The sequence below is a fragment of the Pyrus communis genome, chromosome 12 (assembly GCF_041283825.1).
Source record: "Pyrus communis isolate YQ-2024b chromosome 12, ASM4128382v1, whole genome shotgun sequence".
Lineage (NCBI taxonomy): Eukaryota > Viridiplantae > Streptophyta > Magnoliopsida > Rosales > Rosaceae > Pyrus > Pyrus communis.
The window spans coordinates 5,506,549-5,529,828 of record NC_142576.1 but is presented as its reverse complement, the minus strand read 5'-3'; the positions used below and the strand labels follow the sequence as shown (position 1 = coordinate 5,529,828).

Here is a 23,280-nt window from a genome sequence, read left to right as displayed (position 1 = left end):
ACGTGCCTTATATTTTTCAATTGAACCATCCGCCTTGCATTTGATTTTTAAAACCCACTTGTTTCCAATGGTTTTACACCCAGGCAAAAGGTCAATTAACTTCCAAACAGTATTTTTGTCTATGGAGCTCATCTCTTCCTCTATTGCAATTATCCACTTTTCTTTGGCCGTTGAAGACAACGCTTCTTTGTAAGAAGAAGGTTCGTCTTCCTATGAAGGTATGCAAATGTAGGCCTCCCCATCAATCTCAAAATGACGTTTGGGAATATGGCCTCTCTTGCTTCTTCGAATTGTGTGACCTTGAATTTCAAATGGTATGCTCCCATCATTGGGCGTATTCTCTTAAGTGTTTATGGACACATTACTCCCACTGGGTTGTGTACTCCCACTCGGATCACGTCCTCATACGTCATATTCAGCGACCATCGGATTGGAAATTAATTCCCTTCCCTTGCTTAAAGATGTTACGAGTTCTTCATCTTTCTCCAACTCATGAAGATCAGGGTTTTTGACAATATCACCAAGTTTTGGGAAGCCACTCTCTATGAATTCCACATCATGTGAATCAATCTTGGTTCGCCCTCCATCTGGGTGTTCACCATACATCACATAACCTTTCGAGTTTTCACAATATCTTATAAAGATATGTTTATTTGCTCTAAGATCCAACTTTTCAAACTTATGTGATTAATTATGAACAAATCCAACACAACCCTATGGACGCAAATTACCCATATTGGGTTTTACATCATTCCAAAGTTCGTATAGGGTTGAGGATACCGTCTTTGAAGGCATACGGTTAAGTATATACTTTGCAGTCAATAATGCATCACCCCATAAATATATGGGGAGATTTGAAATAAATCTTATTTAAAACATTATTATGTTTTAAGCTTATCCATTTTTCATGCAACATCCAATTGAGTGCACAATGATTAAGGTTTTTAGACCATGGGCTCAACATGTGGGCCTCCATAAGTGTGGCCAGGTCAAATCCGGAAAGGGTGGCAGCGTGATGCTTTTAAAAACCGAACCTCTTTAACACCCAAAGTGTCTCTTTAAAAAAAATTTCTAGACACCACATCAAATAAGAGGTGACCATTAGTGAACCCCAAACTAATTTCATTAATTTTTTTTTATTAATTAGGTAATCTTTTTTTTTTAAAATATTCACCTAAAGAATATTCCCTTCTAATTTAAAATGCTCAATCAACATGAGCAAATTTGATCGACATTATCTTTTTTTGATTTTCCTAAAATCTTGGCATGTGTTGGATATTTTTTTAAGGTTAATCAAGAACGTTTCCTTAGTTTTAGTAAATAAAAAACGTCTCTAATACCAAACCTAAATATACACTTACGTAGGTTAGTGAACCACAATGATTCACTTGCTAGCCGTATCCCAAAAACACGGCCCACGCACCACCCAAAGCCGCGGTGCAAAATTAATTAATTAATTTTAATATTTTTAATAATTAATTTAATATTGCACGAACCCACTCGCCGTGGGTGGGCGTGACACACACGCGCCACCTTCAGGCGGTCCGATGCTGTTCTTTTGACCTCCGTTGGATTGAACTCCCTAAGATGAATCCAACAGTGTAGCTAACATCCACGAAAGCCTAGCGTTGTACTCGTACTTGCTTAGGCTGAGAGTGGAAGAGATGAACCACTGTTCATCATCTTCTTAAAAAAAAATAAAAATAAAATAAAAAAACTGAAATTTCCAAATTTTTTACTCTTGCGAGGCCTGTTTAAAGAGACCATAACTTAGCAAATATACATTTGTTTTATGTGTATTTTATGTCGTTAGAAATATCAGATTACCATCTACAATTAAGTCTTCTTTGGTGAATTCCAAAAACAACTCTAACCACATAAAAAAAGGGTTGCAAAAACCTTGAAAAAATTCATTTTTCATGCTATTACGAAACTAGGGTTTCAATTATCTCTCTAACCACTTGGTTTTTCTTTGCCAAATTTTAAGCATAGTCTCATATGAATGTAAAGAACATAATCAAAGCGTTAAAACCCAGAAAAAAATAAGCATGGCAAAAATGAAAATTTTGAAGACAAGCATTCATGGCATATTCATAAATATCTCATGCTTTCAAGGTTTTCATACATGGCATATTCATATATATATCTCATGCTTTCATGCGAGGAGTGTGTGAGTGGCTCTGATACCACTGTTAGAAGACTATAAATTAATTCGAAAGGACCTATGTACCTTTTATGCGAAAGCTTGAATCTCAATCCTACAAACACGAACAACTGCTATGACCCTCCGTGCACGTCTAGAACCTCGCAGGTCGTCTGGTTGGCTACGATATGTCGAGTTACCCCTTGTTTTTCACCTCCCAAGACCTAGAGCCGAAAGTGATAGCTCTAAAGACCTAACTAGAATATTTGAACTATGGAAAAGCTTGTGTTTCTTCTGTGTTTTCTCTCTTCACCAAAGTCTCCTTATATAGTGGTTGGAAAGAGTGTACAAAACTGAAAAGCCCATGAAAATCCCAAGTATATTCTAGATAATTTTAATAACTTGAATATCTCTTGATTTTCATCTAATTATCACAGAGATAATTAGGAGGTTAATATCCTCATGTGGGTGGAATATCTCTTGATTTTCATCTAATTATCACATAGATAATTAGGAGGTTAATTGTAACATCCCACATCGCCCAGAGGAGTGGATCCTGTAAGCTTTATATGTATATTCTCATCTCTACCTAGCACGAGGCCTTTTGGGAGTTCACTGGCTTCGGGTTTCGTAAACATCCCACATCGCCCAGGGGAGTGAATCCTATAAGTTTTATATGTATATTCCCATCTCTACCTAGCACGAGGCCTTTTGGGAGCTCACTGGCTTCGAGTTCCGTAGGAACTCCGAAGTTAAGCGAGTTCGCGCGAGAGCAATCCCAAGATGGGTGACCCACTATGAAGTTCTTGTGTGAATTCTCAGAAACAAAACCGTGAGGGCGTGGTCGGGGCTCAAAGCAGACAATATCATGCTACAGTGGAGTCGTTCGGGTTGTGGTGGGGGCCCGAACCGGGATATGATATTGTGGGTGGAATATCCTTTGATATTTATTTATCCCATAAGATAAATCCTACACTTTCTTTGACACGAATTAATACGAGAAGAGGAATAGTAAGACATACAATATTATATGCAGAAGTAAATACTTTTAATAACTTGAATTGTTGACTTTTTACTTAACACGAATCAAGGAACTTAGGAATTAAAAAAAAATAGTAAGGGTAATAAACTATATCAACTGGTCACCCCAAGGTGATCCTCATTTCTGATTTCAAGGTATTAATTAAATTACAGAAATTCACACATTTTTCAGTTTTTATATGCTTAATAAACGCAGAGAAAATTAGAAACTGAAATGATTACAAAATCCAAATTTTAATAACACATGGAACTCAAAAATCACAAAAATTCATTTTTAATTTAGTACGTGTGTAAGCATGGCGTGTTTAAGAACAATTCAGAAAATAAATAATAACAGAATTTGGAGAAAGAAAAAATAAGTTCGCGTTGAGAATGTGGGATTGATATTTAATCTCTCCACCAACTTAGAGAGAAAGATAGAGAGAGAGTTCAACATGATTCATGCAGGTAATGAAATATGAGCAATTCACCCAATTAATAATTATGCATGTCATTGTATTTAATTAGAAATTTAAGAGATTTTAACATAATTATAAACTCACATGGAGCCTATGGATTTTAAATGATTCACGCACACTTACACGAATTGTAAAAGAATTTGATAGAATCTTATGTTACGGAGTTTAATGATTTTGGTGGGAGTCTTATGAATTTTAATTAATTCATTTTAAACTCGTCAACTCCACACACATGGCCAACTCAATAAATCATGACTATATTTGGCTGCAGTGGTTTAACCAAGTCTCAGTTCTGAATAAGAGTGTTATTCAACAATTATAATAAAGAACATATTGGTTACGAACGATCCTTGCTGCTTGTTTTTCTTCGTCATTCCTTTCCAGCAATTGAGTGTTACTTTCTTATTTTTCCCATCTCTAATATTATTTCATAAAATGTAAAGAATGTGTTCTACAGAGGAGAAAGTATAGTATATAGACCTCTGTGCGTAGAAGATGAGACTGCTCGTATTTACAGAGAAATCATGCTGAAATCTTGAGGGGATGCATGATTTGTGAGGGCCTTTGATATTTATACCTCACACCCTAGAGTCCATCAAAATTCCTCTAATTCATTGAATTCCACAAATTCACTGACTTTTTCAATATCCCCAGAGTTTAAAAGACACTTTCAAAGTTTAGATTGAATACCACCACACTTGGATTGAATCCTTAAGATTCTGATTTGAATTCCACTTGCGTTTAAAAGACTCATTTAAAATCATAGTTAGATACACATGAATTTATAAATCCTTTAGAATCTAGCAGAATTCTTTTCCAATACACCCCCTTATATAATATGATCAACATCTTCATTAATTGATTTTTTTTTGTTATGGTCATTTAATAACAATTTAGTTTTTAGTTTTTAGTTTTTAATTTTAATTTTTTTTGTTAAATTGAATTTTGAAACTTATTTGGTAACTAATTACAATTTTCTTATTTCCATTTTTTTTTTTTTTGGGAGCTTGAAAACTCAAAGTAGTTACCATGAAAACTAAAATCTAATATTTGGCTTCCTTTAGTTTTTAAAATCATTCATATTAGTTTGGATGAATGTGGTGTCCCCTAACATACAAGTTTGAATCCTTCTTCAGACAATTTAGATTAGTTGAAAATCCAACGTAATTATGACAAGTTTAAAATTAAATATTGTTTATAAAAAACGTAGTATAGATCAATATTTATTCTAGGAAAAAAAAAAAAAAACAACTAGTGGAGTTTAGAGCGTTTATCCCCCGCATCTGCATAAGTTCAATTTTCTCTTTTTTTTTTTTTTTTTTTTTCCCAAAAACTTTTCTCTACCTTAATATTAACTTTATACAATAAAAAATAAAAATAAAAAAAAAAACCCCAGAGGGCAATGGTAGTAAAGCCCACCCATAGTTTAGGAGCTGGCCCATCTTACTTGAGTTATGGACCTCAAACAATTAGTGCACCCTTTTATAGATTCATGAACCGGCCCAAGTCGATCCTTAAATAGTGCACCCTTTTATGGATTCTACAGTAGTTGGCCCTATACATGAGTTGTAACCCTCAGGATGCTACTTTGACATCTAGGACTACTAATTTCATGTGTTTTAATTTTTTTTCACATGATATTATTATTTGTGTGTGACGTCAAAGTGGCATTCCAAGAGTATATGTAAGTCCCCATTCTATTGGTCAAATCGCTTCTTGTTTTTCTTTTCGAAAGCGATTCATGCAACACTAAAAACACATTTGATGGACCACAAGACTTTCATGTCTAAGTTAACACCTCTGAACATTGCACGATCAGGTCGAAAAAGCAGCCGCGGACATGAAACACCTTTTACCGATGGTCACCGTGGCCATTTCCCGCCAATCTTACCCCTCGTAGTAGTATTCGACCTACCATTTTATACTACTGTCAAAATTACCCACAAAAGTTGTGCATACTGATGGGAACTGGAAACATTGTAAAATGAAACTTACCGTCTCTGCTATGTTTTCATCGTCTTTCATCCCCCCGATTACATACATGGTATCTTCGACAATAGCAGCTGCTGGATATCCCCTGGGGAAATACATTGGTTCAGCCGGCATCCATGACCCAAGCCGTGGATCAAAACTTTCCACGCTCTGGACCAGTGAATCTCCATCAAAGCCTCCCAGAACATATCTGCAAAAGTGAAAAAACAAGTTAAACACCAAAATTGAACAAAATAAAACGGAAACTTGTCAGGTTTTAAATTTAAAAGGTGGATCTGATCAGATCACACCAACCAAAAATCTAATGCCTGTATATTTTCTTAAGGCCTTGTTTGGTGTCAATGATTGGATTGCATTGGAGAACTCCATAGACTCGATGTACATGAAATGAAGAAACGGATTTCAACTTCAAATTTTTGTCGAAGTTAAGGGTAGAACATGATGGAAACTAATTCATTCCAATCCCAGCAAAACTGGTAAGATTGGGAGGGATAAGTTTCCCCCGAGACTAATCCCATCCCATCCTTTGATGTCGATTTAATATAGTGAGTTAGCTAATTGATGTAGAACCAGGTAACCAGAAATTAGGGTTTAACATACATTTATTCTGCATCACTAATCCAACTGAATCTTGACAGCAAGTAATGCCTTAAGTGATTTGGGCAACCGGGCAATAGTACAGTGGAGCAACCATGGACTATCTTGTGCAGAGATTGTTAGACAAATAAGGAATATGATTGAAGTCCTTGTGTAATTGTATATAATATTATTATTATTGGAAGAATAAGCCGTCCTACAGCCGTCAAGCCGTCCTACCTTGTCCTACCTACACACTAGCCGTCCTACAGCCGTCAAGCCGTCCTACAGCCGTCCTATAGCCGTCAAGTCGTCCTACAGCCGTCAAGCCGTCCTACAGTCGTCAAGCCGTCCTACCTTGTCCTACCTACACACTAGGACGGCTACCTTGTCCTCTACAGCCGTCCTACCTACACACTAGGACGGCTACCTTGTCCTACCTACACACTTGTATCATGTATATATATCCTTGTAATCTTGTAGAGAAACATAATGAAAAAATAAGCATTCTCTTCCATTTGCATTCTCTTCCATAAGCATTCTCTTCCATTTGCATTCTCTTCCATTTTTCTACATTCACGTATCAATAACAAATATATTTTTTAGCCTACATACCTTTTTCTACATGGTATACAGAGCAGGTTTATAACCCTAGCCCTAATTTTTTTTTTCGGCAGCTTTCTCTGCCGTTCCCATGGCTGTTCGTGGCCCGTCCCGTCCCTCCTTTGCTCGTCCTCCCCTCCACTGCACCTACTGCAATTTTGATTATCATACCCGAGACACCTGCCATAAACTTCATGGCTATCCCGTTGCCCATCCCCTCCATGGCCAACCGTGGCGACCACCGCGCCGTGCCACTGCTTCCAGTTCTTCCCGCAGTCATGCACCTTCCAGTCCTCCCTGGCAGCCACGGTTTTCTGCTTCCCGGCCTCATAATTTCACCCAAGCCCATCACGTGCAAGGCACCCAGGCCCCCGCCTCCTCTTCTACTCCAGTGACCCACCAAGTGCACGGGGCCCAGCCCACTTTGCATGACTTGCAGCTTGCCATGCCTGACCTCTCTGCCGAGCAGCACTCCCGTGTTCTAGCTGCTCTACGTGACACCACCACCCCTCCTCAGGCCAATGCCGTGCTCACTACTGATTTTGCCCAAGGTTTGTTACCTGTCACCTCTCGTCATGGTCAATGGATTCTTGACAGTGGTGCTACGGATCATATTACTTCTTCCGCTTCATGTTTGGTTAATCGCTCTCCTTCACATTTGCCGCCTGTTTCTTTGCCTAGTGGTGCTTCTGCTCCCATTACTTTTACCGGCACTCTTCCTTTAAATTCATCAGTTACTTTGAAGGATGTTTTATGTGTCCCTAATTTCCGAGTGGACCTTTTATCGGTTGGTAAACTTACAGATGGATTATCGTGTTCCATAACCTTCTTTCCTTCTTGGTGTGTTTTGCAGGACTTGGTTTCGAAGGCGATGATTGGTGTGGGTAAGCGACGTGGCGATCTGTATTACCTTGTGGCCCTTACCTCTTCTCTCCCCACCCGTCAACCTCTCTGCAACATCATTACCATCCCCTCCTCCCTCTGGCATAGGCGTCTTGGTCACCCCTCCTCCACTCGTTTGCAAGCTTTAGCATCTAGTTCTCTTAATTGCACTTTTGATTCTAGTCATATTTGTGATGTTTGTCCGTTGGCAAAACAAACTCGTCAACCTTTTCTTTTGAGTTCAATTTCATCCACTTTCCCTTTTGCTTTAATTCATTGTGATATTTGGGGCCCGAATCGTCAATCCTCTTCTCTTTCTGGTGCTCATTATTTCTTAACCATTGTGGATGATTTTTCTCGCTTTACGTGGGTCTTCCTCATGAAACATAAATCCGACACTCAACAATTAATTAAGGATTTTTTTGCTTATGTCACTACCCAATTCCGCACTACCATCCAATGCATTCGTACTGACAATGGTGGTGAATTTTTATCTCTTCGTAGTTTTTTCTCTGATCATGGGGTGCTTTTACAAACTTCTTGTGTTTATACCCCCCAACAAAATGGCGTTGTTGAAAGAAAACATCGTCATCTTCTTGAAACCGCTCGCGCCCTTCGTTTTCAATCCCATCTTCCTATCAAGTTTTGGGGGGAATGTGTTCTTACCGCTACTTATCTCATCAATCGTCTCCCTACCCGTCTTCTCCATCATAAATCCCCATTTGAGGTTCTCTTTTCGAAAACCCCATCTTATGACCACTTCCGCGTCTTTGGTTGTCTGGCATATGCCACCTCTGTCATTCCCACCACCAAATTTTCCCCTCGGGCTCATCGTTGCATTTTTCTCGGTTATCCTCATGGACAAAAGGCCTATACCCTTTACGATCTCGACAATCACCGCATTTTCACTAGTCGAGACGTCATCTTTCATGAAACTACTTTCCCTTATGCCGTTTCTCACCCTCCTATCCCATCCTCTTCGCCTACCCTACCCATCCCACCCCCTCTGGACTTTACATATAACCCACCCCTTCCTGCCCCGACGCCTCACCCTCCTCCACCTTCCTCCCCTTCCACGCCTCCCACAGATTCCCTTGCTGCCCCATTACCCGTTCTTCCCCATGCCCCTGCCCTCTCGGTATCCCCTCCTTCCCCCCCCCCCCGCTACTTCCTTACCTTTCACCCTTTTACCCACGGACATCCCTACCCCCCCACTACCTACCAATCCTCCCCTTCCCCGCACCTCTTCCCGTGCCCATAAACCTCCACCCTATTTAAAAGACTACGTTTGCTCGCAGGTGATTCTGCCATCCCACCCATCTTCGACTTCGCAACCCGGTTCTACACAAGGTACGCGATATCCACTTTGTAATTTTCTCTCTTATCACCGTTACTCTCCCAGGCATTTTTCTTACATTAACTCTGTCAGTCGGACTGTGGAGCCTTCCTCCTTTGCCGAGGCTGCCACTGACCCCAATTGGCAACGTGCTATGACTGAGGAGCTTCAAGCTTTACATGCTAATGATACTTGGACTTTAACTTCCTTGCCCCCTGGCAAAATTCCCATTGGTTGTAAGTGGGTGTACAAACTCAAGCACAATTCCGATGGCTCTATTGACCGCTACAAAGCTCGTTTGGTTGCTAAAGGCTTTACTCGGGCTGAAGGTATTGATTATCATGACACTTTTTCTCCTACTGCTAAGATGATTACGGTGCGTTGTCTTCTTGCTCTTGCTGCTAGTCAGTCTTGGTCTCTTCATCAGCTTGATGTTAATAATGCTTTCTTACATGGTGACTTACATGAAGAAATCTATATGTCTCCTCCTCCTGGTCTTCGGCGACAGGGGGAGAATCTTGTGTGTCGCCTTCACAAGTCACTTTATGGTCTTAAGCAGGCTTCTCGCCAATGGTTTGCCAAATTCACTAGTGCCATCATTTCTGCCGGTTTTCAACAATCCAAAGCTGACTATTCATTGTTCACTAAAAAGTCTGGTATTTCTTTCACAGCTTTGCTCATTTATGTGGATGATATTGTGATTACAGGCAATGATGCTAGTGCCATTAATTCTCTGAAGTCTTTTCTCCGTGATCATTTTCGGATAAAAGACCTTGGTGATTTAAAATATTTTTTGGGTATTGAGGTTTCTCGTTCCAAACAAGGGATTTATATTTCTCAACGCAAGTATGCATTAGAGATTCTCAAGGACTATGGTTTTTTGGGAGCACGACCCATTGCTTTTCCTATGGATGACACAAAATTATCTGATAAAGGAGAACTTCTCAAGGATCCTGAAAAGTATCGACGATTAGTAGGTCGGTTAATATATCTCACTATCACTCGGCCGGATATCACCTATTCTGTGCATGTTCTAAGCCGTTTTATGCACGAGCCAAGGATATCTCATATGGATGCTGCGCTTCGTATTGTTCGTTATTTGAAGGCTACTCCAGGTCAAGGTTTATTATTTCGTTCTGACAACCAGACCAAGTTAACTGCGTTTTGTGATTCTGATTGGGCAGGTTGCCCTATCACTCGCCGTTCGACTACTGGGTATTGTGTATTCTTGGGCGGTTCTTTGATTTCTTGGCGGACGAAACGACAGAAAACCGTTTCGCTCTCTTCAGCAGAGGCGGAATATAGGGCCATGGCAGGTGCTTGTTGCGAGATAGTTTGGCTTCGTTTTTTGTTGAAGGATTTGAACATTCCTTTGGATGGTCCTTCCATTTTATTTTGTGATAATCAAGCAGCGTTACATATAGCTGCCAATCCTGTTTTTCATGAACGAACTCGTCACATTGAGATGGATTGTCACTTTATACGAGATAAGATTGTAGATGGCACAATAGAGACCAAGCATGTGGGTACGGCACAACAGTTGGCAGACTTGTTTACCAAACCTCTTGGGAAAGAAAAGTTTTCGAGTATGTTACGCAAGTTGGGAGTTCTTGACATCCACTCTCCAACTTGAGGGGGAGTGTTAGACAAATAAGGAATATGATTGGAGTCCTTGTGTAATTGTATATAATATTATTATTGGAAGAATAAGCCGTCCTACAGCCGTCAAGCCGTCCTACCTTGTCCTACCTACACACTAGCCGTCCTACAGCCGTCCTATAGCCGTCAAGTCGTCCTACAGCCGTCAAGCCGTCCTACAGTCGTCAAGCCGTCCTACCTTGTCCTACCTACACACTAGGACGGCTACCTTGTCCTCTACAGCCGTCCTACCTACACACTAGGACGGCTACCTTGTCCTACCTACACACTTGTATCATGTATATATATCCTTGTAATCTTGTAGAGAAACATAATGAAAAAATAAGCATTCTCTTCCATTTGCATTCTCTTCCATAAGCATTCTCTTCCATTTTTCTACATTCACGTATCAATAACAAATATATTTTTTAGCCTACATACCTTTTTCTACAGAGATGGTCAACAAAAGAAGTGATTTATGTCTAACTTTATGACAAGTTCTCAATCGAAAACGAATGTCTTATCAGATCAAGCAAAGGCGGAAAAATTCATTACCTGTCTAAGTTCATGACAAGTTCTCATGTCAAATTATCTGCATGAGTTATGCATTTAGCGGAATATACATGTCTAAGTTGTCTGAGATGCTGATTGAAACAAGTCAAAGAAATGTACTTACATTTTTTCATTAAGAACAACCGATGAATCGCAGCTTCTTTTCGAATGCATAGAGGCAATTTTGGTCCAACTGCGTTCTCTGGGGTCAGAATCTATCAACAGAGCTGAGATGCAAACATTTCAAGTCAACCATCGATATAGGAAAACTAAACAATAGAAAGGAGGTTCAATATCTTACTTCAAATAACTATTCCCATCATATCCACCGGTGGCATAAAGCACACCTTTGAGTTCTACCGCAGCAAGAGCCATACGCTGGAACAACAAAAGAAGCGCAAATCAAGGGCCACGAGGTAAACTTTTTGAACAAGAAAAACACATCATAGGGAAAGCGACTAAATATATATTACCTTTTGTAACATTGACTGTGTACGGATCCATCGTCCCACGGCTAAATCAAGCATCTCAACATCTGCAAAGCAATCAACTCTGTTCCCATCACCCATTGCAAAAAATTTGTTGTTTGTCGTAGCTGCAGCTAAGCTACCCTTTTTCTCTCTCAGAGAAGGGCACCGCTGTTAGGATTTTGGCTCGTCAAATATGTCCTAGTTGGTTTAGGATTGTTTTAGGAAACGTAGAAGTATACCAATTCTTGTCCTAGAGGGATTAGGAAAGAATTTCAGTTTCCTTATTCAATTTAGGTTTGGATTTCTAGAAGTCTATTTGGATTTCTAGAAGTCTATTTGGATTTGGATAAGTGTTATTTCCTAATCCACTTGGAAATAGGAATTCAATCAGCTTGGGACATGTAAGCCAACCCTATGTCCTATAAATAGGGTGCAGGAAGGCTGATTTTTACAGAGAAAGAAAACATCCAGACAACCAAGAGTTTTGAGATTAGTTCTAGAGTTTGCAAAAGTTCTGTAATCTCTATTATTAATCAAAGGAGCGGTGAGAGAAATCACAACTGGACGTAGACAAAAGTTCTTCCGAACCAGTATAATTCTTATGTGTTTCTAAGTTTTCTAATATTTGCTAGTTTAGTCTATTGTCGTTGGTTACATTAAAGAACAAGCTCTAGTGTGCGGGTTTTTCAACATTTGGTATCAAGAGCTAGGATCAAGGTGTTCTACGATGTCAAAAGGGAAGATGAATGCGGATCAAGTACCTGCGTTAAAGCCCTTTGACGGCAAGGATGACTTCACAGACTGGCAAAGGATGATGAAGAACGTACTGATGCAACAGGATTTGGATGATGTACTCAATGGTGAGAAGCCGGAAAACATGACATAGGCAGCATGGACTAAGGTTCTCTAGAAGGCCAAGAGTTTTATCGAGATCCATCTCACAAGATCAGTTCGGTCACACATCACCGAAAAGATGACTGCCTAGGAAGCATGGGAAAAGTTGGAGAATGTTTATATGGGGAAAACCGTGTCCAATAAACTTTTTCTAACGGATGAACTATTCAGGCTTTGACTAGAAAAAAAGAAAGATATAGGCACAAAAGCACTAATCTATTATTTAAAAAACCAAAAAGATTATATCTTGTTTAAAACAAAAATCATCGAAACAATGTATCACCCTAGAACCCTAAGAATTTCATGGAACTCTGCAACAAATAAAAAAATAAAAAAATAAAAAAGGCAAAAGCTTTTCTTCTTGATCAAACCAGATGATTCAGATAACCAGTACATTTAGCTATTTTCGTGTAAAAAATAAATACAGAGACAGAAAACAATCAGAGAGAGAGGAGAGAGAGTACCGTACAGTGAGTGTTTGACAAGGGTTGAAGGTGGACGAAGGGACTTGCCGAGAAAGGGAACGCCAGATCGCAAAAATAAACCAACTTCAGCTCTTACTTACCTATTTTGGCAATAAAACATACTTGCATTCTTCCAATAGATGATATTTCCAAATAAAAATCATTTCAATGTAGATCAATTAGTCATTCAAATGTATAGAACAAATAATCCATGTATGTACATTTGTTAAAAAACACAATGATAGAATTTGTGCACACGTATCAAACTGTGACAACTAAACTTTGTATGTGCGCTACCACTTTGATTTTATTTTTTTAACAATTAGTGTTCAAGATTATGAATTTAAAGCCTCTCAATAGAGTGAGTTTGAGTACCGCTAGACTAAACGATTATGTACTTTATTAGATGAATTGTCTCAAATATAATAACAACGTATTAAATAAGGCTAAATTTCTTCAATCTTTTCTTCATCTAACATTATTCTTTTCTTTTTTTCTTTCCAAAAGTGAGAAATAAAATTGGGCAATGTCACATGAGTGATCTTGTCGTCTTTAACTTACAGTGTGATTGTGAATAATAAAAAGTAAAAGGACTGATGGATTAAATTCAAGTTGTTCAAAAATTTTTAATTTTCCGGTGAACTTGTCGTTTTTAACTTATTGCTAATTGCGAAAACTAAATTTTCTTTTTTAGGCCATTCAATCAAAGGGTAAAAATTGATCAAAACAAAATAATAAAATATAAATAAAAAGAACTTATGAAAACCACAAAACCAAAAAGCAAAAGAACCATTAGGCCTTAAAGAGTCCAAAAAGATAATGGCTTGAAGTGAGGCTCAATGGGTTAGAGTTGGTCTGTCCTAAAATATCATTAAAATAATTTGGTCTAAAATACAAACGTTTCATTCTAAGTAGTCAAATAAAATTTGCATTAGGAAATGTGATAATTTTCACACTCTGTATTTATCTGTTTGTGCTCACATTATTTTATTTATATAATAAGCATAAATGAAGTGCAAACAGATAAAATTTAAGTGTAAAAATCTACGTTGAAACTTGTTATGGTCTTATAGTAACAACTAGTGGTTTCAGTGATGACTGCTCAATGGTAGACTTACAACAAACTAGTGTTAATTTAAACTATAACTGTGAGTGGTATATACTACAAACAGAAACAACCATTACTTGAGTCTTCAGAGTACAGAATGAGATCGATCAACTTGATTATACAACATTAGATTAGATAGAGCAGGAGAGTTCTTGAGTTTTATCCGACATATATTCATAATTGAAAACTGTAAATAAAAGAAAAAAAGAACGTACACATTGGTACTTACAAACTCAAAGGTTAAGAGAAACAAGCAGCACAAACTAAAGCAAAACGAATTAAAGCATGATACAATCAAACAAGGCAGTCCCAAGACAAGCCAAGTGAGCTGCCAAAACAAAACACAACTCAAAATCAAATCAAGACACAGCAGAAGAAACTTGGAGATAGATGGGAAATATAGCAGACCCAGCCTCCTTGAACATGAGAAATCTTTTGCCAATCTTCGTCGATTTCGCACTAGATTCCCCTCTTCAATTGAGGACAATCCTTTATTTTAACTTCGAGAGGATGCATCCCTTCGGGTAGAGAAACCAATTTTGGACACTCGCAAAGGTCAAGTATTCTAAGGGATGTGAAACTTGTCAACCACTCAGGTAATGCATCCAAGTTTTCACAATCCCAAATACACAAGACTCGTAGGGTGTTAGCAGCTCCCTGCAACCATTCAGGCAATGCCACCATCCTTGGTACTCCAGTAATAAGCAAACTTCGGAGCCTCAATGGAATTAGTTGGTAGTTTCCGTTCGCCAAATCAAGCTGCTCACAATTGCCAATAATTAGAGTGTGTAATGCGCCAAGATAACTCATATCACGTGGCAAAGAGGTTAGATTACCACAATCCCCAATAGAAAGATGCCGAAGTGATTTCATGCATCCCACTCCATTGTCTGGAAAACTTGTTTGCTTTGTAGTTATCTCAAGCCACCTAAGGCTGATCAACTTGCTTATATCTCTAGGCAATTCTTCAAGATTCACACATCCCTCAACACGTAGAATTTTCAAGCTTTGCAACTTACAAACTGCATCAGGGAGTTTCCTGATTCTTTCATTTCCACTTAAATCCAGGTCTCTCAGATGCTTCAAGGAAACAATGGAACTTGGAAAAGCTTCAAATGTTGTATCTCTTAGAAGAAGCGTCCGCAAATACTTGAATCTTGAAAAGCAAGTCTGAAGGAAGGATTCATTGATATCTGTACTTTCCGCAATTATAGATCGCAACCTGTTCCGCTTATGCAAGATTGATGAAACATTTTGTTCAGGTTCCCAAAATGACCAATGTCTAACATTTTCAGAGATTTCTTTGGTGCCTTCAAAGTCTACTACAAAGCACTCATCTTGTGCAACTGATCGTACGAGGTCATGGATAAGGTCATGCATATCAAATTTGCAGTATAGACTAAAATCTTCAACATTTTGAAAGAACGACCTCTCCCATAACTCTTTAAAATATAGCTCACCAATATCTTCCAACTCCAGATTCCCATGATCATGAGATTCAAGGATTCCATTTACCATCCAAAATTTGATCAATAGCCTGCTATCATGCCACTCGTGTGTCCTTGGAAGAAGTGAACAATAAGCAAGACATCTTTTCAAATGGGGAGGCAAATGAGTATAACTGAGTCTCAAAGCAGGTAAAACGTGAGCAACTCCCTCTCTTTCTAATTCCCATATTGCAGAATCCCGTATCATTTTCCATTCCCGCTCATCAGTCTTTGAGTAAAGTTGACATCCTAAAATTTTCACCGCTAAGGGGACCCCTCCACACTTTCCCACAATATCTTTTCCAATTTCAAAGAGGTTTGGATGTTCTCTCTCTTCTCCTCCTTTAAATGCACATTTCACAAACAAGGACATGCAATCCTCTTCCGAGAGATTTTGCAAATTAATGTTTGTCGGAACTGTTCCCATGATGGAAGCAACTGAAACATTACGGGTTGTCACTAAAATCTTACTTCCTAATTTGGCCCCCTCTACCAACAAATCTCTCAACTCACCCCATTTATATGCATCTTCGTTCCACACATCATCTAACACAAGTAAAAAATTCTTATCCTTCAAAGCATCTCGTAGTTTTTCTTGCAACTGATTCAGAGACAATTTCTCACTAATTTTTGTACCCAATACAGAACTAAGAATCTCTTTTGTCAATCTAGCAATATCAAAATCTAGTGACACATACTGCCAAATCCTCAATTCAAAATTCTTAATGACTCTTGTATCATTGTACACCAACTGGGCAAGTGTAGTCTTGCCTAAACCTCCCATTCCAACTACAGGAATAATGGAGACATGATCGTCACCTTGCTCAATCAAACAGTTTACTATCGCTTCTTTCTGAAGCCCTCTACCAACAACCTCCGAAGCACGGACGAAAGAGTGTGTCTCTCTCGCCTTGATCACGTACTTCAGATTGCTATCATGGTCATCACAGTAACCTTTACTATGACTAGTGAGAGAATCAAAGATAAACTTATTGGCTTTAAGCTCTTCTAACCTCTCCCATAACTCTTGGATTTCATGAGCTACCCTCAAACGGAATGCAACAGCATTAGACCGGGAGAAGAAACGACGTACCTTTCTACATGTACCATGAAATTTTTGCACCACTTGCTTTCGCAGGGCTTCACACTCAAACTCATCCAACACATCCTCGGCATCAAGAAACACATTTTTAACTTGTCTGAGCCAACTGCGTAGCTGCTTGTTATTTGCTTGCTTCTCTTCAGCATCCAAGAGCACATCTCTGATGGTGGACATGGTGCGCTCAAGCTTTCTCAGATCGGATTGAACCGCCCATGCCAAGCAAATCTCGTCGTAAGCAAGGGAGCCTAGCTTCTCCGTGAGTCTGACTGCCAAATCAAAGGCAAGTTCAGCCATTTAAGCTGAGTACAATGATGGTGGTTCGTAGTGAAGGTATGGATATATACAAATTGATTGTGAATATGCGTTTAAATAGCCGACGGTGAGGGTTCTACAGTAAAGAAAGATTACTCGAGGTGTAGGGTGGGTGGCATAGGACAATCATCAGAGATTTAGAAAGATTTTAAAAGATTTCCCGTCGACGTCGAGGGGGTTGCCAATAAAGAAGACTACTCGAGCCGTATTATATAATAATTTGGAAGACATCCTTGACGTGTGCATGGAGAAAACTTATTCCCATAACATTTCTGAGAGATTGGAATGTTGATTTCCCATTTATCTAATCCATTAAAAGGACAACGGATTGGAATCTATCGAACGCAGTTAAACGGGCGTGTAAACTGCGGAATCAAGCAAGAGATGAATGATTAAAAACATATTCTTGAGAATAAATAAAGACGAGAAAACCCATTCATCCAATCTAGGGTTTAGGAACTTGGAGCACAAGCTAGTGTCAAAAAAAAAAAAAAAGAATAAAAGATGAACCATATTTTTTTAAATTTGGAATTAATAGTACATTTTTTCTAAATTATTATTATTAAGAGAAATGAGAGAATTCGAAACTATTACAATAATTTAAAAAATGGAAAGTTTCAAACTCGGAACTTTGGGTGGTAACCCAACACCCTATTCAGATGATTCAGATAACTATTGTGTTTAGTATCTCTTTCCTTGTAAAAAATAAATACAGAGAAAACTACTCTGAGTCTTTGACAAGGGAAGTGACCTTGCCGAGAAAGTGAATGCAAGAGGGCGAAAGCTTCACCCCCTTAGTCGCTTGCTTTAATTTCTAGACTTTGATTTGATAAATTAAAGAATAATCGCGAGGCAAAAATAAGAGGAAGAGTGTAACAAGAAAAACAAAAGTGTGAAAATCATAGCAAATTATTTTTCATTCACAGGTTAGTATATGCTCACACTTTTTTCCTTCCAAATGTAGAAAAGTATTTTTCATTCACAAGTTGTGTATGCTGACACTTTTTTCCAACTATTGTTTATGAATTTGAACCATAGCCTCTCCAATTGAGTGAATTAAGCTTGAGTTCTACTAGATCAGATGATCATGTGTTAATGTCACATTCTGGTCCGAGCTCCCATCACATATCGGGCTCGACTCCACCGTAACACGATATTGTCTTCTTTAGGCCCCAACCACGCCCTCATGGTTTTGTTTCTAGAAACTCACACGTGAACTTCTTAGTGGGTCACCCATCATGGGTTTGCTCTTGTCCGCTACTTGCTTAACTTCGGAGTTTCGATGGAACCCGAAGCCAGTGAGCTCCCAAAAAGCTTCGTGCTAGGTAGAGATGGGAATATACATATAAGACTTACAAGATCGACTCCCCTAGAAGATGTGGGATATTACATCTAATACAATATAATCAAGCAAAATAATTTCCGCACCTATTTTTAACTTTTAAATTAAATAATTCAAAAGAAAATAAAAATGTAAATATAATATATATATATATATATATATAAGGTAAACAAAAGGCAATGTGAAAATCAGTTTTCATTAAATATCATAGGGAAATGACTTGGAACTCCCTATTTAGCCCTTTATATTGAATAAAAAACAAAAGAAAGTCGAAGTATAAAAACATGGCGAGAGTGCAAGCGGACATGACTGGAAAAAATTGTTGAGCATGCGAATCCCACATCTAAAATTAAAGAACTCTGCAAAGGCTTGAAAATAGTTGATTCACTCTTCCTTTGCCAATTGATTGCAACGAGGCACCTCAACTTCCTAAAAAAATCACTATCCTTTCTTACGATCAAAAGAAAAGATGATTTCTTCTCGTAAGTAAAAACATTCACAAAACAGATCAATGTACCATTTAGGCACTTATAGAAGAGATTATACGCACCCCAGAAAAAGGTTATGGTAGATTAGTACTAGCTTAATTTGATAATACAAACTATATAATTGTCAGTGGCATATACAATCAACCATGCCTCCATGCCTTCATTCTCCAGCTTCTCTACCCTTGCCTCCCATGTCATGTACCACATACAACTTCTAAGGTATGGACTCCGATTCAACCTTCATACCAAACTTTTAACTGCTGAATTTCAAGCTCCACCTTCTTCTGAAATACCGGAACAGAAATCCAAAGTCACAAGAGGAATAAGATCAATGAAGTCGATTACACAGCATTGACTAATTTCACAGTTTAATCTGCCTTTTTTGTTGTAGCAAAAAATGCAACTCTCAGTTTTTGTTTATTCGTTAATTGAGTTATCTTAATCGGCTTAAAGACCAATGCAGCAGGAACGCCAAAACTCACAGTAAGAAGACAATTAAAACCAGAACTGTTATCGACAAGAGTATGCTCCCGACGATTTCTCCGTACAACAGTTAAACGCAGTCATTCAAACAAAACTTTCATCAGGTCTGGACCAGGGATCCTGTCCGGCAACCTCTTATTTTGCAGATTGAGGAAGAAGCTAATATGAAAGCATAAACCGGGACTTCAATACTCATTTAGTATTATGAATTTTTACTTAGGTACCAATGCAGTGCCACTGATGAGCAAATGCATTCTTAACTTGCTATTTAATGTTGGTTAGATGACTCCGCAGAAGAAGAAAAGCAGAGAAACCGAAATATAGTGAATGTTTAACAAACATAGCATGTGTTACTTACCAGCTTGTGCTCCAATAAACCGATCTTCACAGATTGTTCTTTCTTAGAAGCCTTGAGCTCCTCCACCTCTTCAATCAACTGATGCCAACATAATAATACATAAGAGTGGTTGTAATTAAAACAAAAAAACAACAAGGATACCTAACATTAATTGGATTTATGATTTACAAACTACTAAAATGTTCATCTACCTTGGTTATGATTGGATTCTCAGAGAAGGATCGGGAACTCTCTCTGCTCTTCTGCTCAAATGAGGAGCGAGAACTCTCTGGCCTCTTCTCATCTAAACCCAACGGTGCCATTGACTCCTCAGTGTCCTCCCAGGTCATTTCATTTGAGACAGCACTATCGTCAACATTTCCAGAGAAAGACATGTCTTGACATTCACCGTTAAGATCATATTGAAGAGCCAACTCTTTCAGTTTTCCGTATACCCATTCCTGCTCCACTTGTTCAGCCTCTTTCACATCATATTGGGAATTCAATGCATTATATCTTCCAAATAAAATTGGGGCATCCCAATTCGGACATGAATCACTCAAATGCTCAGTCTCCGAGGTAAGTGGTTCAAGCCATTCAGGTTCCTCTATTGTGTCATGTGAAGTAAAAGCCGGACATTTCTCTTTTGTGTCATGTGAAAGAGAAGCCGGAGGTTGTTCTTTTGTATCATGTGAGGGAGGAGCTGGAAAACAAGCTTTTCTCCAATTCAGCGTACCTTGTGGCACAGAAGTACTTGGAGCAACATTTACAGATGATGACTTAGGTATCTGTGGTACGGGATTACTTGGAGCAACTTTTACAGATGCAAACTTAGATGTCAGCTTGCTTGTTTGCGAGTGATCAAGCTCAAACCAGAAATGACTCTCGGTGTAGTAGTTGTCGGCAATGATGTCTTTATACTCGCTTTCAAGCAGTGGTCGGCATTGCATCCGCGTATGGAACTTAACCTTAAACGTAGGAAACAAAATATATCAGCACAAAAGCCTCATCCTGACTAACTTGTTCTAAATTGCTAAAAGTGCTTTTTGACAACTAAAAGTATTGTGTTTGGCAGAAAAAGTTAAAAGTGCTTCTGGGGCATAGAAGTTTTAGAAAACACTTGGATTTTCAATAAAAATTTCAATGTGTTTCTAACTAACAAAATCACTTTTTATCAAAAGCTCTTATGAGCAAACATTCTTCCTACACAAGCAATCCCAAACAAGCCCTTGTTTACCTACGATATAACTCAGGACAATCACAACGATTTTGAGAAACTATTTATTTTGTACCTGCGCAGGATACTGCGTTCTCTCTGAACCATCAGTGCTCCATCCGTATGGATTGATATTCATTTGCCCAAGGCCAGTAGCCTCAAAAATTCCATGTAGCTTCCTATCGGAATAGTTGAAGAGAAAAAGTGGCAAGCCACGAGTAATGTTCTTCACATACATATAGTGTGCAGCTGGTAAGCCTGGAAGAATGTTGAACATAACTCATGAGTGCATTGACCCGAAACTAAACTAAAACATGAAATGAGCACTAGTATTGCACGAAAGCAACAGACAAAGTTCATCATTTGCAGAAAGTTGTGTGCTTAATAAACTGGCTACACTGTTTTCAGGCTCGCGAAAAGGGAATTTACGTGAAGCTGGCAATGCACTTGCAACACAGATAAGGAAAAACGAATTGGCGCATATTCACTACACAACTGGCTTAAACCAAATTAAAAACCGAAAACAGGAAATGCAGAAGTTAGGAACAAACAAGTAGTAAAGCTAAGAACACTGACCAAATAGTTGTTTAGATAGACATTCGTCAATTGTGAATCTCGTGGCACCGAAGATGACTCCACCAAGGCTATTCCGCCGCAAATTCCTCATGGATGCAGAGTAGGGTGCCATGTCTTGAGAGGAAGATAAAGTAAAGGTCTGTGTCTTCCTGCCAGCCCCCATTTTCGATACAAAGGTCGAAATTATAACGCAAACCTGAAAAAGAAATAAAGATCATGTGCTACATACAGAATCATTTGTGACAAAATACAGTCTACCACCAAATGAATGAAATAGGACTGGGAGGGGGGAATACTCAGAGGTTCCAAGACCTGCATAGACATGAAATTGAAGAAAGGAAAGTGGTTAGGGTTTAACCCGAAACTCTAAAGGCCGTAAGAATTCCGCCATCCAAATACATCAGAAATCAGCCAAAATTTCCAAATGAGTACAGTTATAACGATACTTAAAAGATTATAAACATGGTTGTAGAGAACAAAGAAAAAATGAATGATCAAACGCCATTTTTGAAACACAAAATAGCTTCACAAATTTCAGAACCAGAAGAAGAAGAAAAAACGCCATTTTTGAAAACTCCATCCTCAAAATAACACCTTTTCAGAAGAAATCCCGAAAAATATGCACTACCCATATTTTTATTTACTTCATTAACCCAAAAAGCTGTTACCTTTTAACAAAACCAAGTTCTTGAAAACAGTTTCTAATATAAGAACCCCAAGAATCCCTGAAAACTCTGCAACTAGCCAAAAATTCAAGCTCGTCATCTCGATCAAACCGAGTAACTCAGAGAACCCAAAAACATTCTACCTTTTTGATCAAACAAGCACGTCAAAACAGTGTATTGAGTAAGAATCCTAAGAATCCATGGAAATGTGGAGCTACTACCCTACAATCAACAAGCTCATCGTCTTGATTAAAAACCCGTATGATTCAGAGAGGCAGTACACTCAGTATCTCTACCTTTCCAGAACATTAATTGAGAACTTAAGAGAGAGAGAGAGGGGGGAGAGAGAGTGATTACCGTACCCTTGAGTCTCTGCCAATGGTTTTATGAGAAATGATGAATCTTTCTGCGGGAAACGGATACGAGAAGCGCGAAATGGGACGAGATTGATCCGTCAGTTCATCCTACGGCTCCTATAATCTTATAGTTCATAAAGAACGAACCATAATTGAGAGTCAGCTGTGCTACGTACACACCCGGGCGCACTTTAGTGGGAGGCCCCAAATATGGAAACTCACGAATTGGGTATGTGAAACATTTTTTCTTTGTGAAAAACACACTTTAATTATGTTTGGACTGTTTTTTGGGTGCGTTTGACTCTTTTTTTTTTTTTTTTTTTTCAAATGTTCACACTTATTTTTACTTTTTTTATACATCTCTTATTAATGTATGTCTTTTGATTTCTTTAATTTAGTTGATCTAACAACTACAAATTAAAAGATTGTGTAGGAAGTAAAAAGAAATATGTCGATAGCACACCTCTTTTTTTTTTTTTGGCCCAAAATATGAGGCATCCCACATTCTAAAGGGCAGAATTAAATTTCATTAGGGTTTGGAAGACGAAAGACATTTCAATCTACTTCTCATCACGGTCAAACTAATGGTACACGTGCTCACAAACCTTTCAACCAAATAATCATTTGTGCTTTTGTCAGGTTTCGTGTCTCAAACACAAGACAAGAGAGCAAACTTGACTTGAAATTCTACCACATTTAACTAGACCACTTGTCATAATTTATTTAATTATGTTCATCAATTATGTTAAAATATTTAAT

General features: G+C 38.5%; 2 protein-coding genes, 1 long non-coding RNA gene and 1 pseudogene across 9 annotated transcripts; 1 reads left to right on the top strand and 3 right to left on the bottom strand.

The window, feature by feature from the left end:
* Positions 1-5,529: 5,529 nt before the first annotated feature.
* Positions 5,530-11,862, bottom strand: LOC137744245 (uncharacterized; annotated as a pseudogene). The gene is made up of 4 exons (XR_015954257.1): positions 11,695-11,862; positions 11,346-11,599; positions 5,638-5,824; positions 5,530-5,553 (listed from the first exon to the last, which is right to left on the bottom strand). The product of XR_015954257.1 is annotated as an uncharacterized LOC137744245 (transcript).
* On the top strand, positions 6,881-7,967 carry LOC148692229 (uncharacterized). The gene is made up of 2 exons (XR_015954017.1): positions 6,881-7,364; positions 7,667-7,967. It is a non-coding gene; the product is annotated as an uncharacterized LOC148692229 (long non-coding RNA).
* A 2,447-nt stretch (positions 11,863-14,309) lies between the features above and the next one.
* Positions 14,310-17,221, bottom strand: LOC137744088 (putative disease resistance protein RGA1). Its single transcript, XM_068483947.2, has one exon. It carries the CDS (start codon positions 17,038-17,040, stop codon positions 14,617-14,619), a length of 2,424 nt encoding a protein of 807 aa, XP_068340048.2. The 5' UTR covers positions 17,041-17,221; the 3' UTR covers positions 14,310-14,616.
* Positions 17,222-18,847: 1,626 nt separating this feature from the next.
* Positions 18,848-22,761, bottom strand: LOC137744090 (uncharacterized). 6 transcript variants are annotated; one of them, XM_068483952.2, is made up of 7 exons: positions 22,523-22,706; positions 21,797-21,812; positions 21,501-21,696; positions 21,001-21,182; positions 19,921-20,676; positions 19,730-19,807; positions 18,848-19,172 (listed from the first exon to the last, which is right to left on the bottom strand). In XM_068483952.2, the coding sequence occupies exons 3-7, from the start codon at positions 21,661-21,663 to the stop codon at positions 19,122-19,124; spliced, it is 1,230 nt and encodes a 409-aa protein (XP_068340053.2). In that variant the 5' UTR covers positions 21,664-21,696; positions 21,797-21,812; positions 22,523-22,706; the 3' UTR covers positions 18,848-19,121. The 6 variants fall into 6 exon arrangements, with proteins under 6 accessions (XP_068340053.2, XP_068340052.2, XP_088537952.1 ...); XM_068483951.2 differs by having other exon boundaries at positions 22,528-22,706; XM_088681826.1 differs by lacking the exon at positions 22,523-22,706 and adding an exon at positions 22,309-22,499.
* Positions 22,762-23,280: the final 519 nt, after the last annotated feature.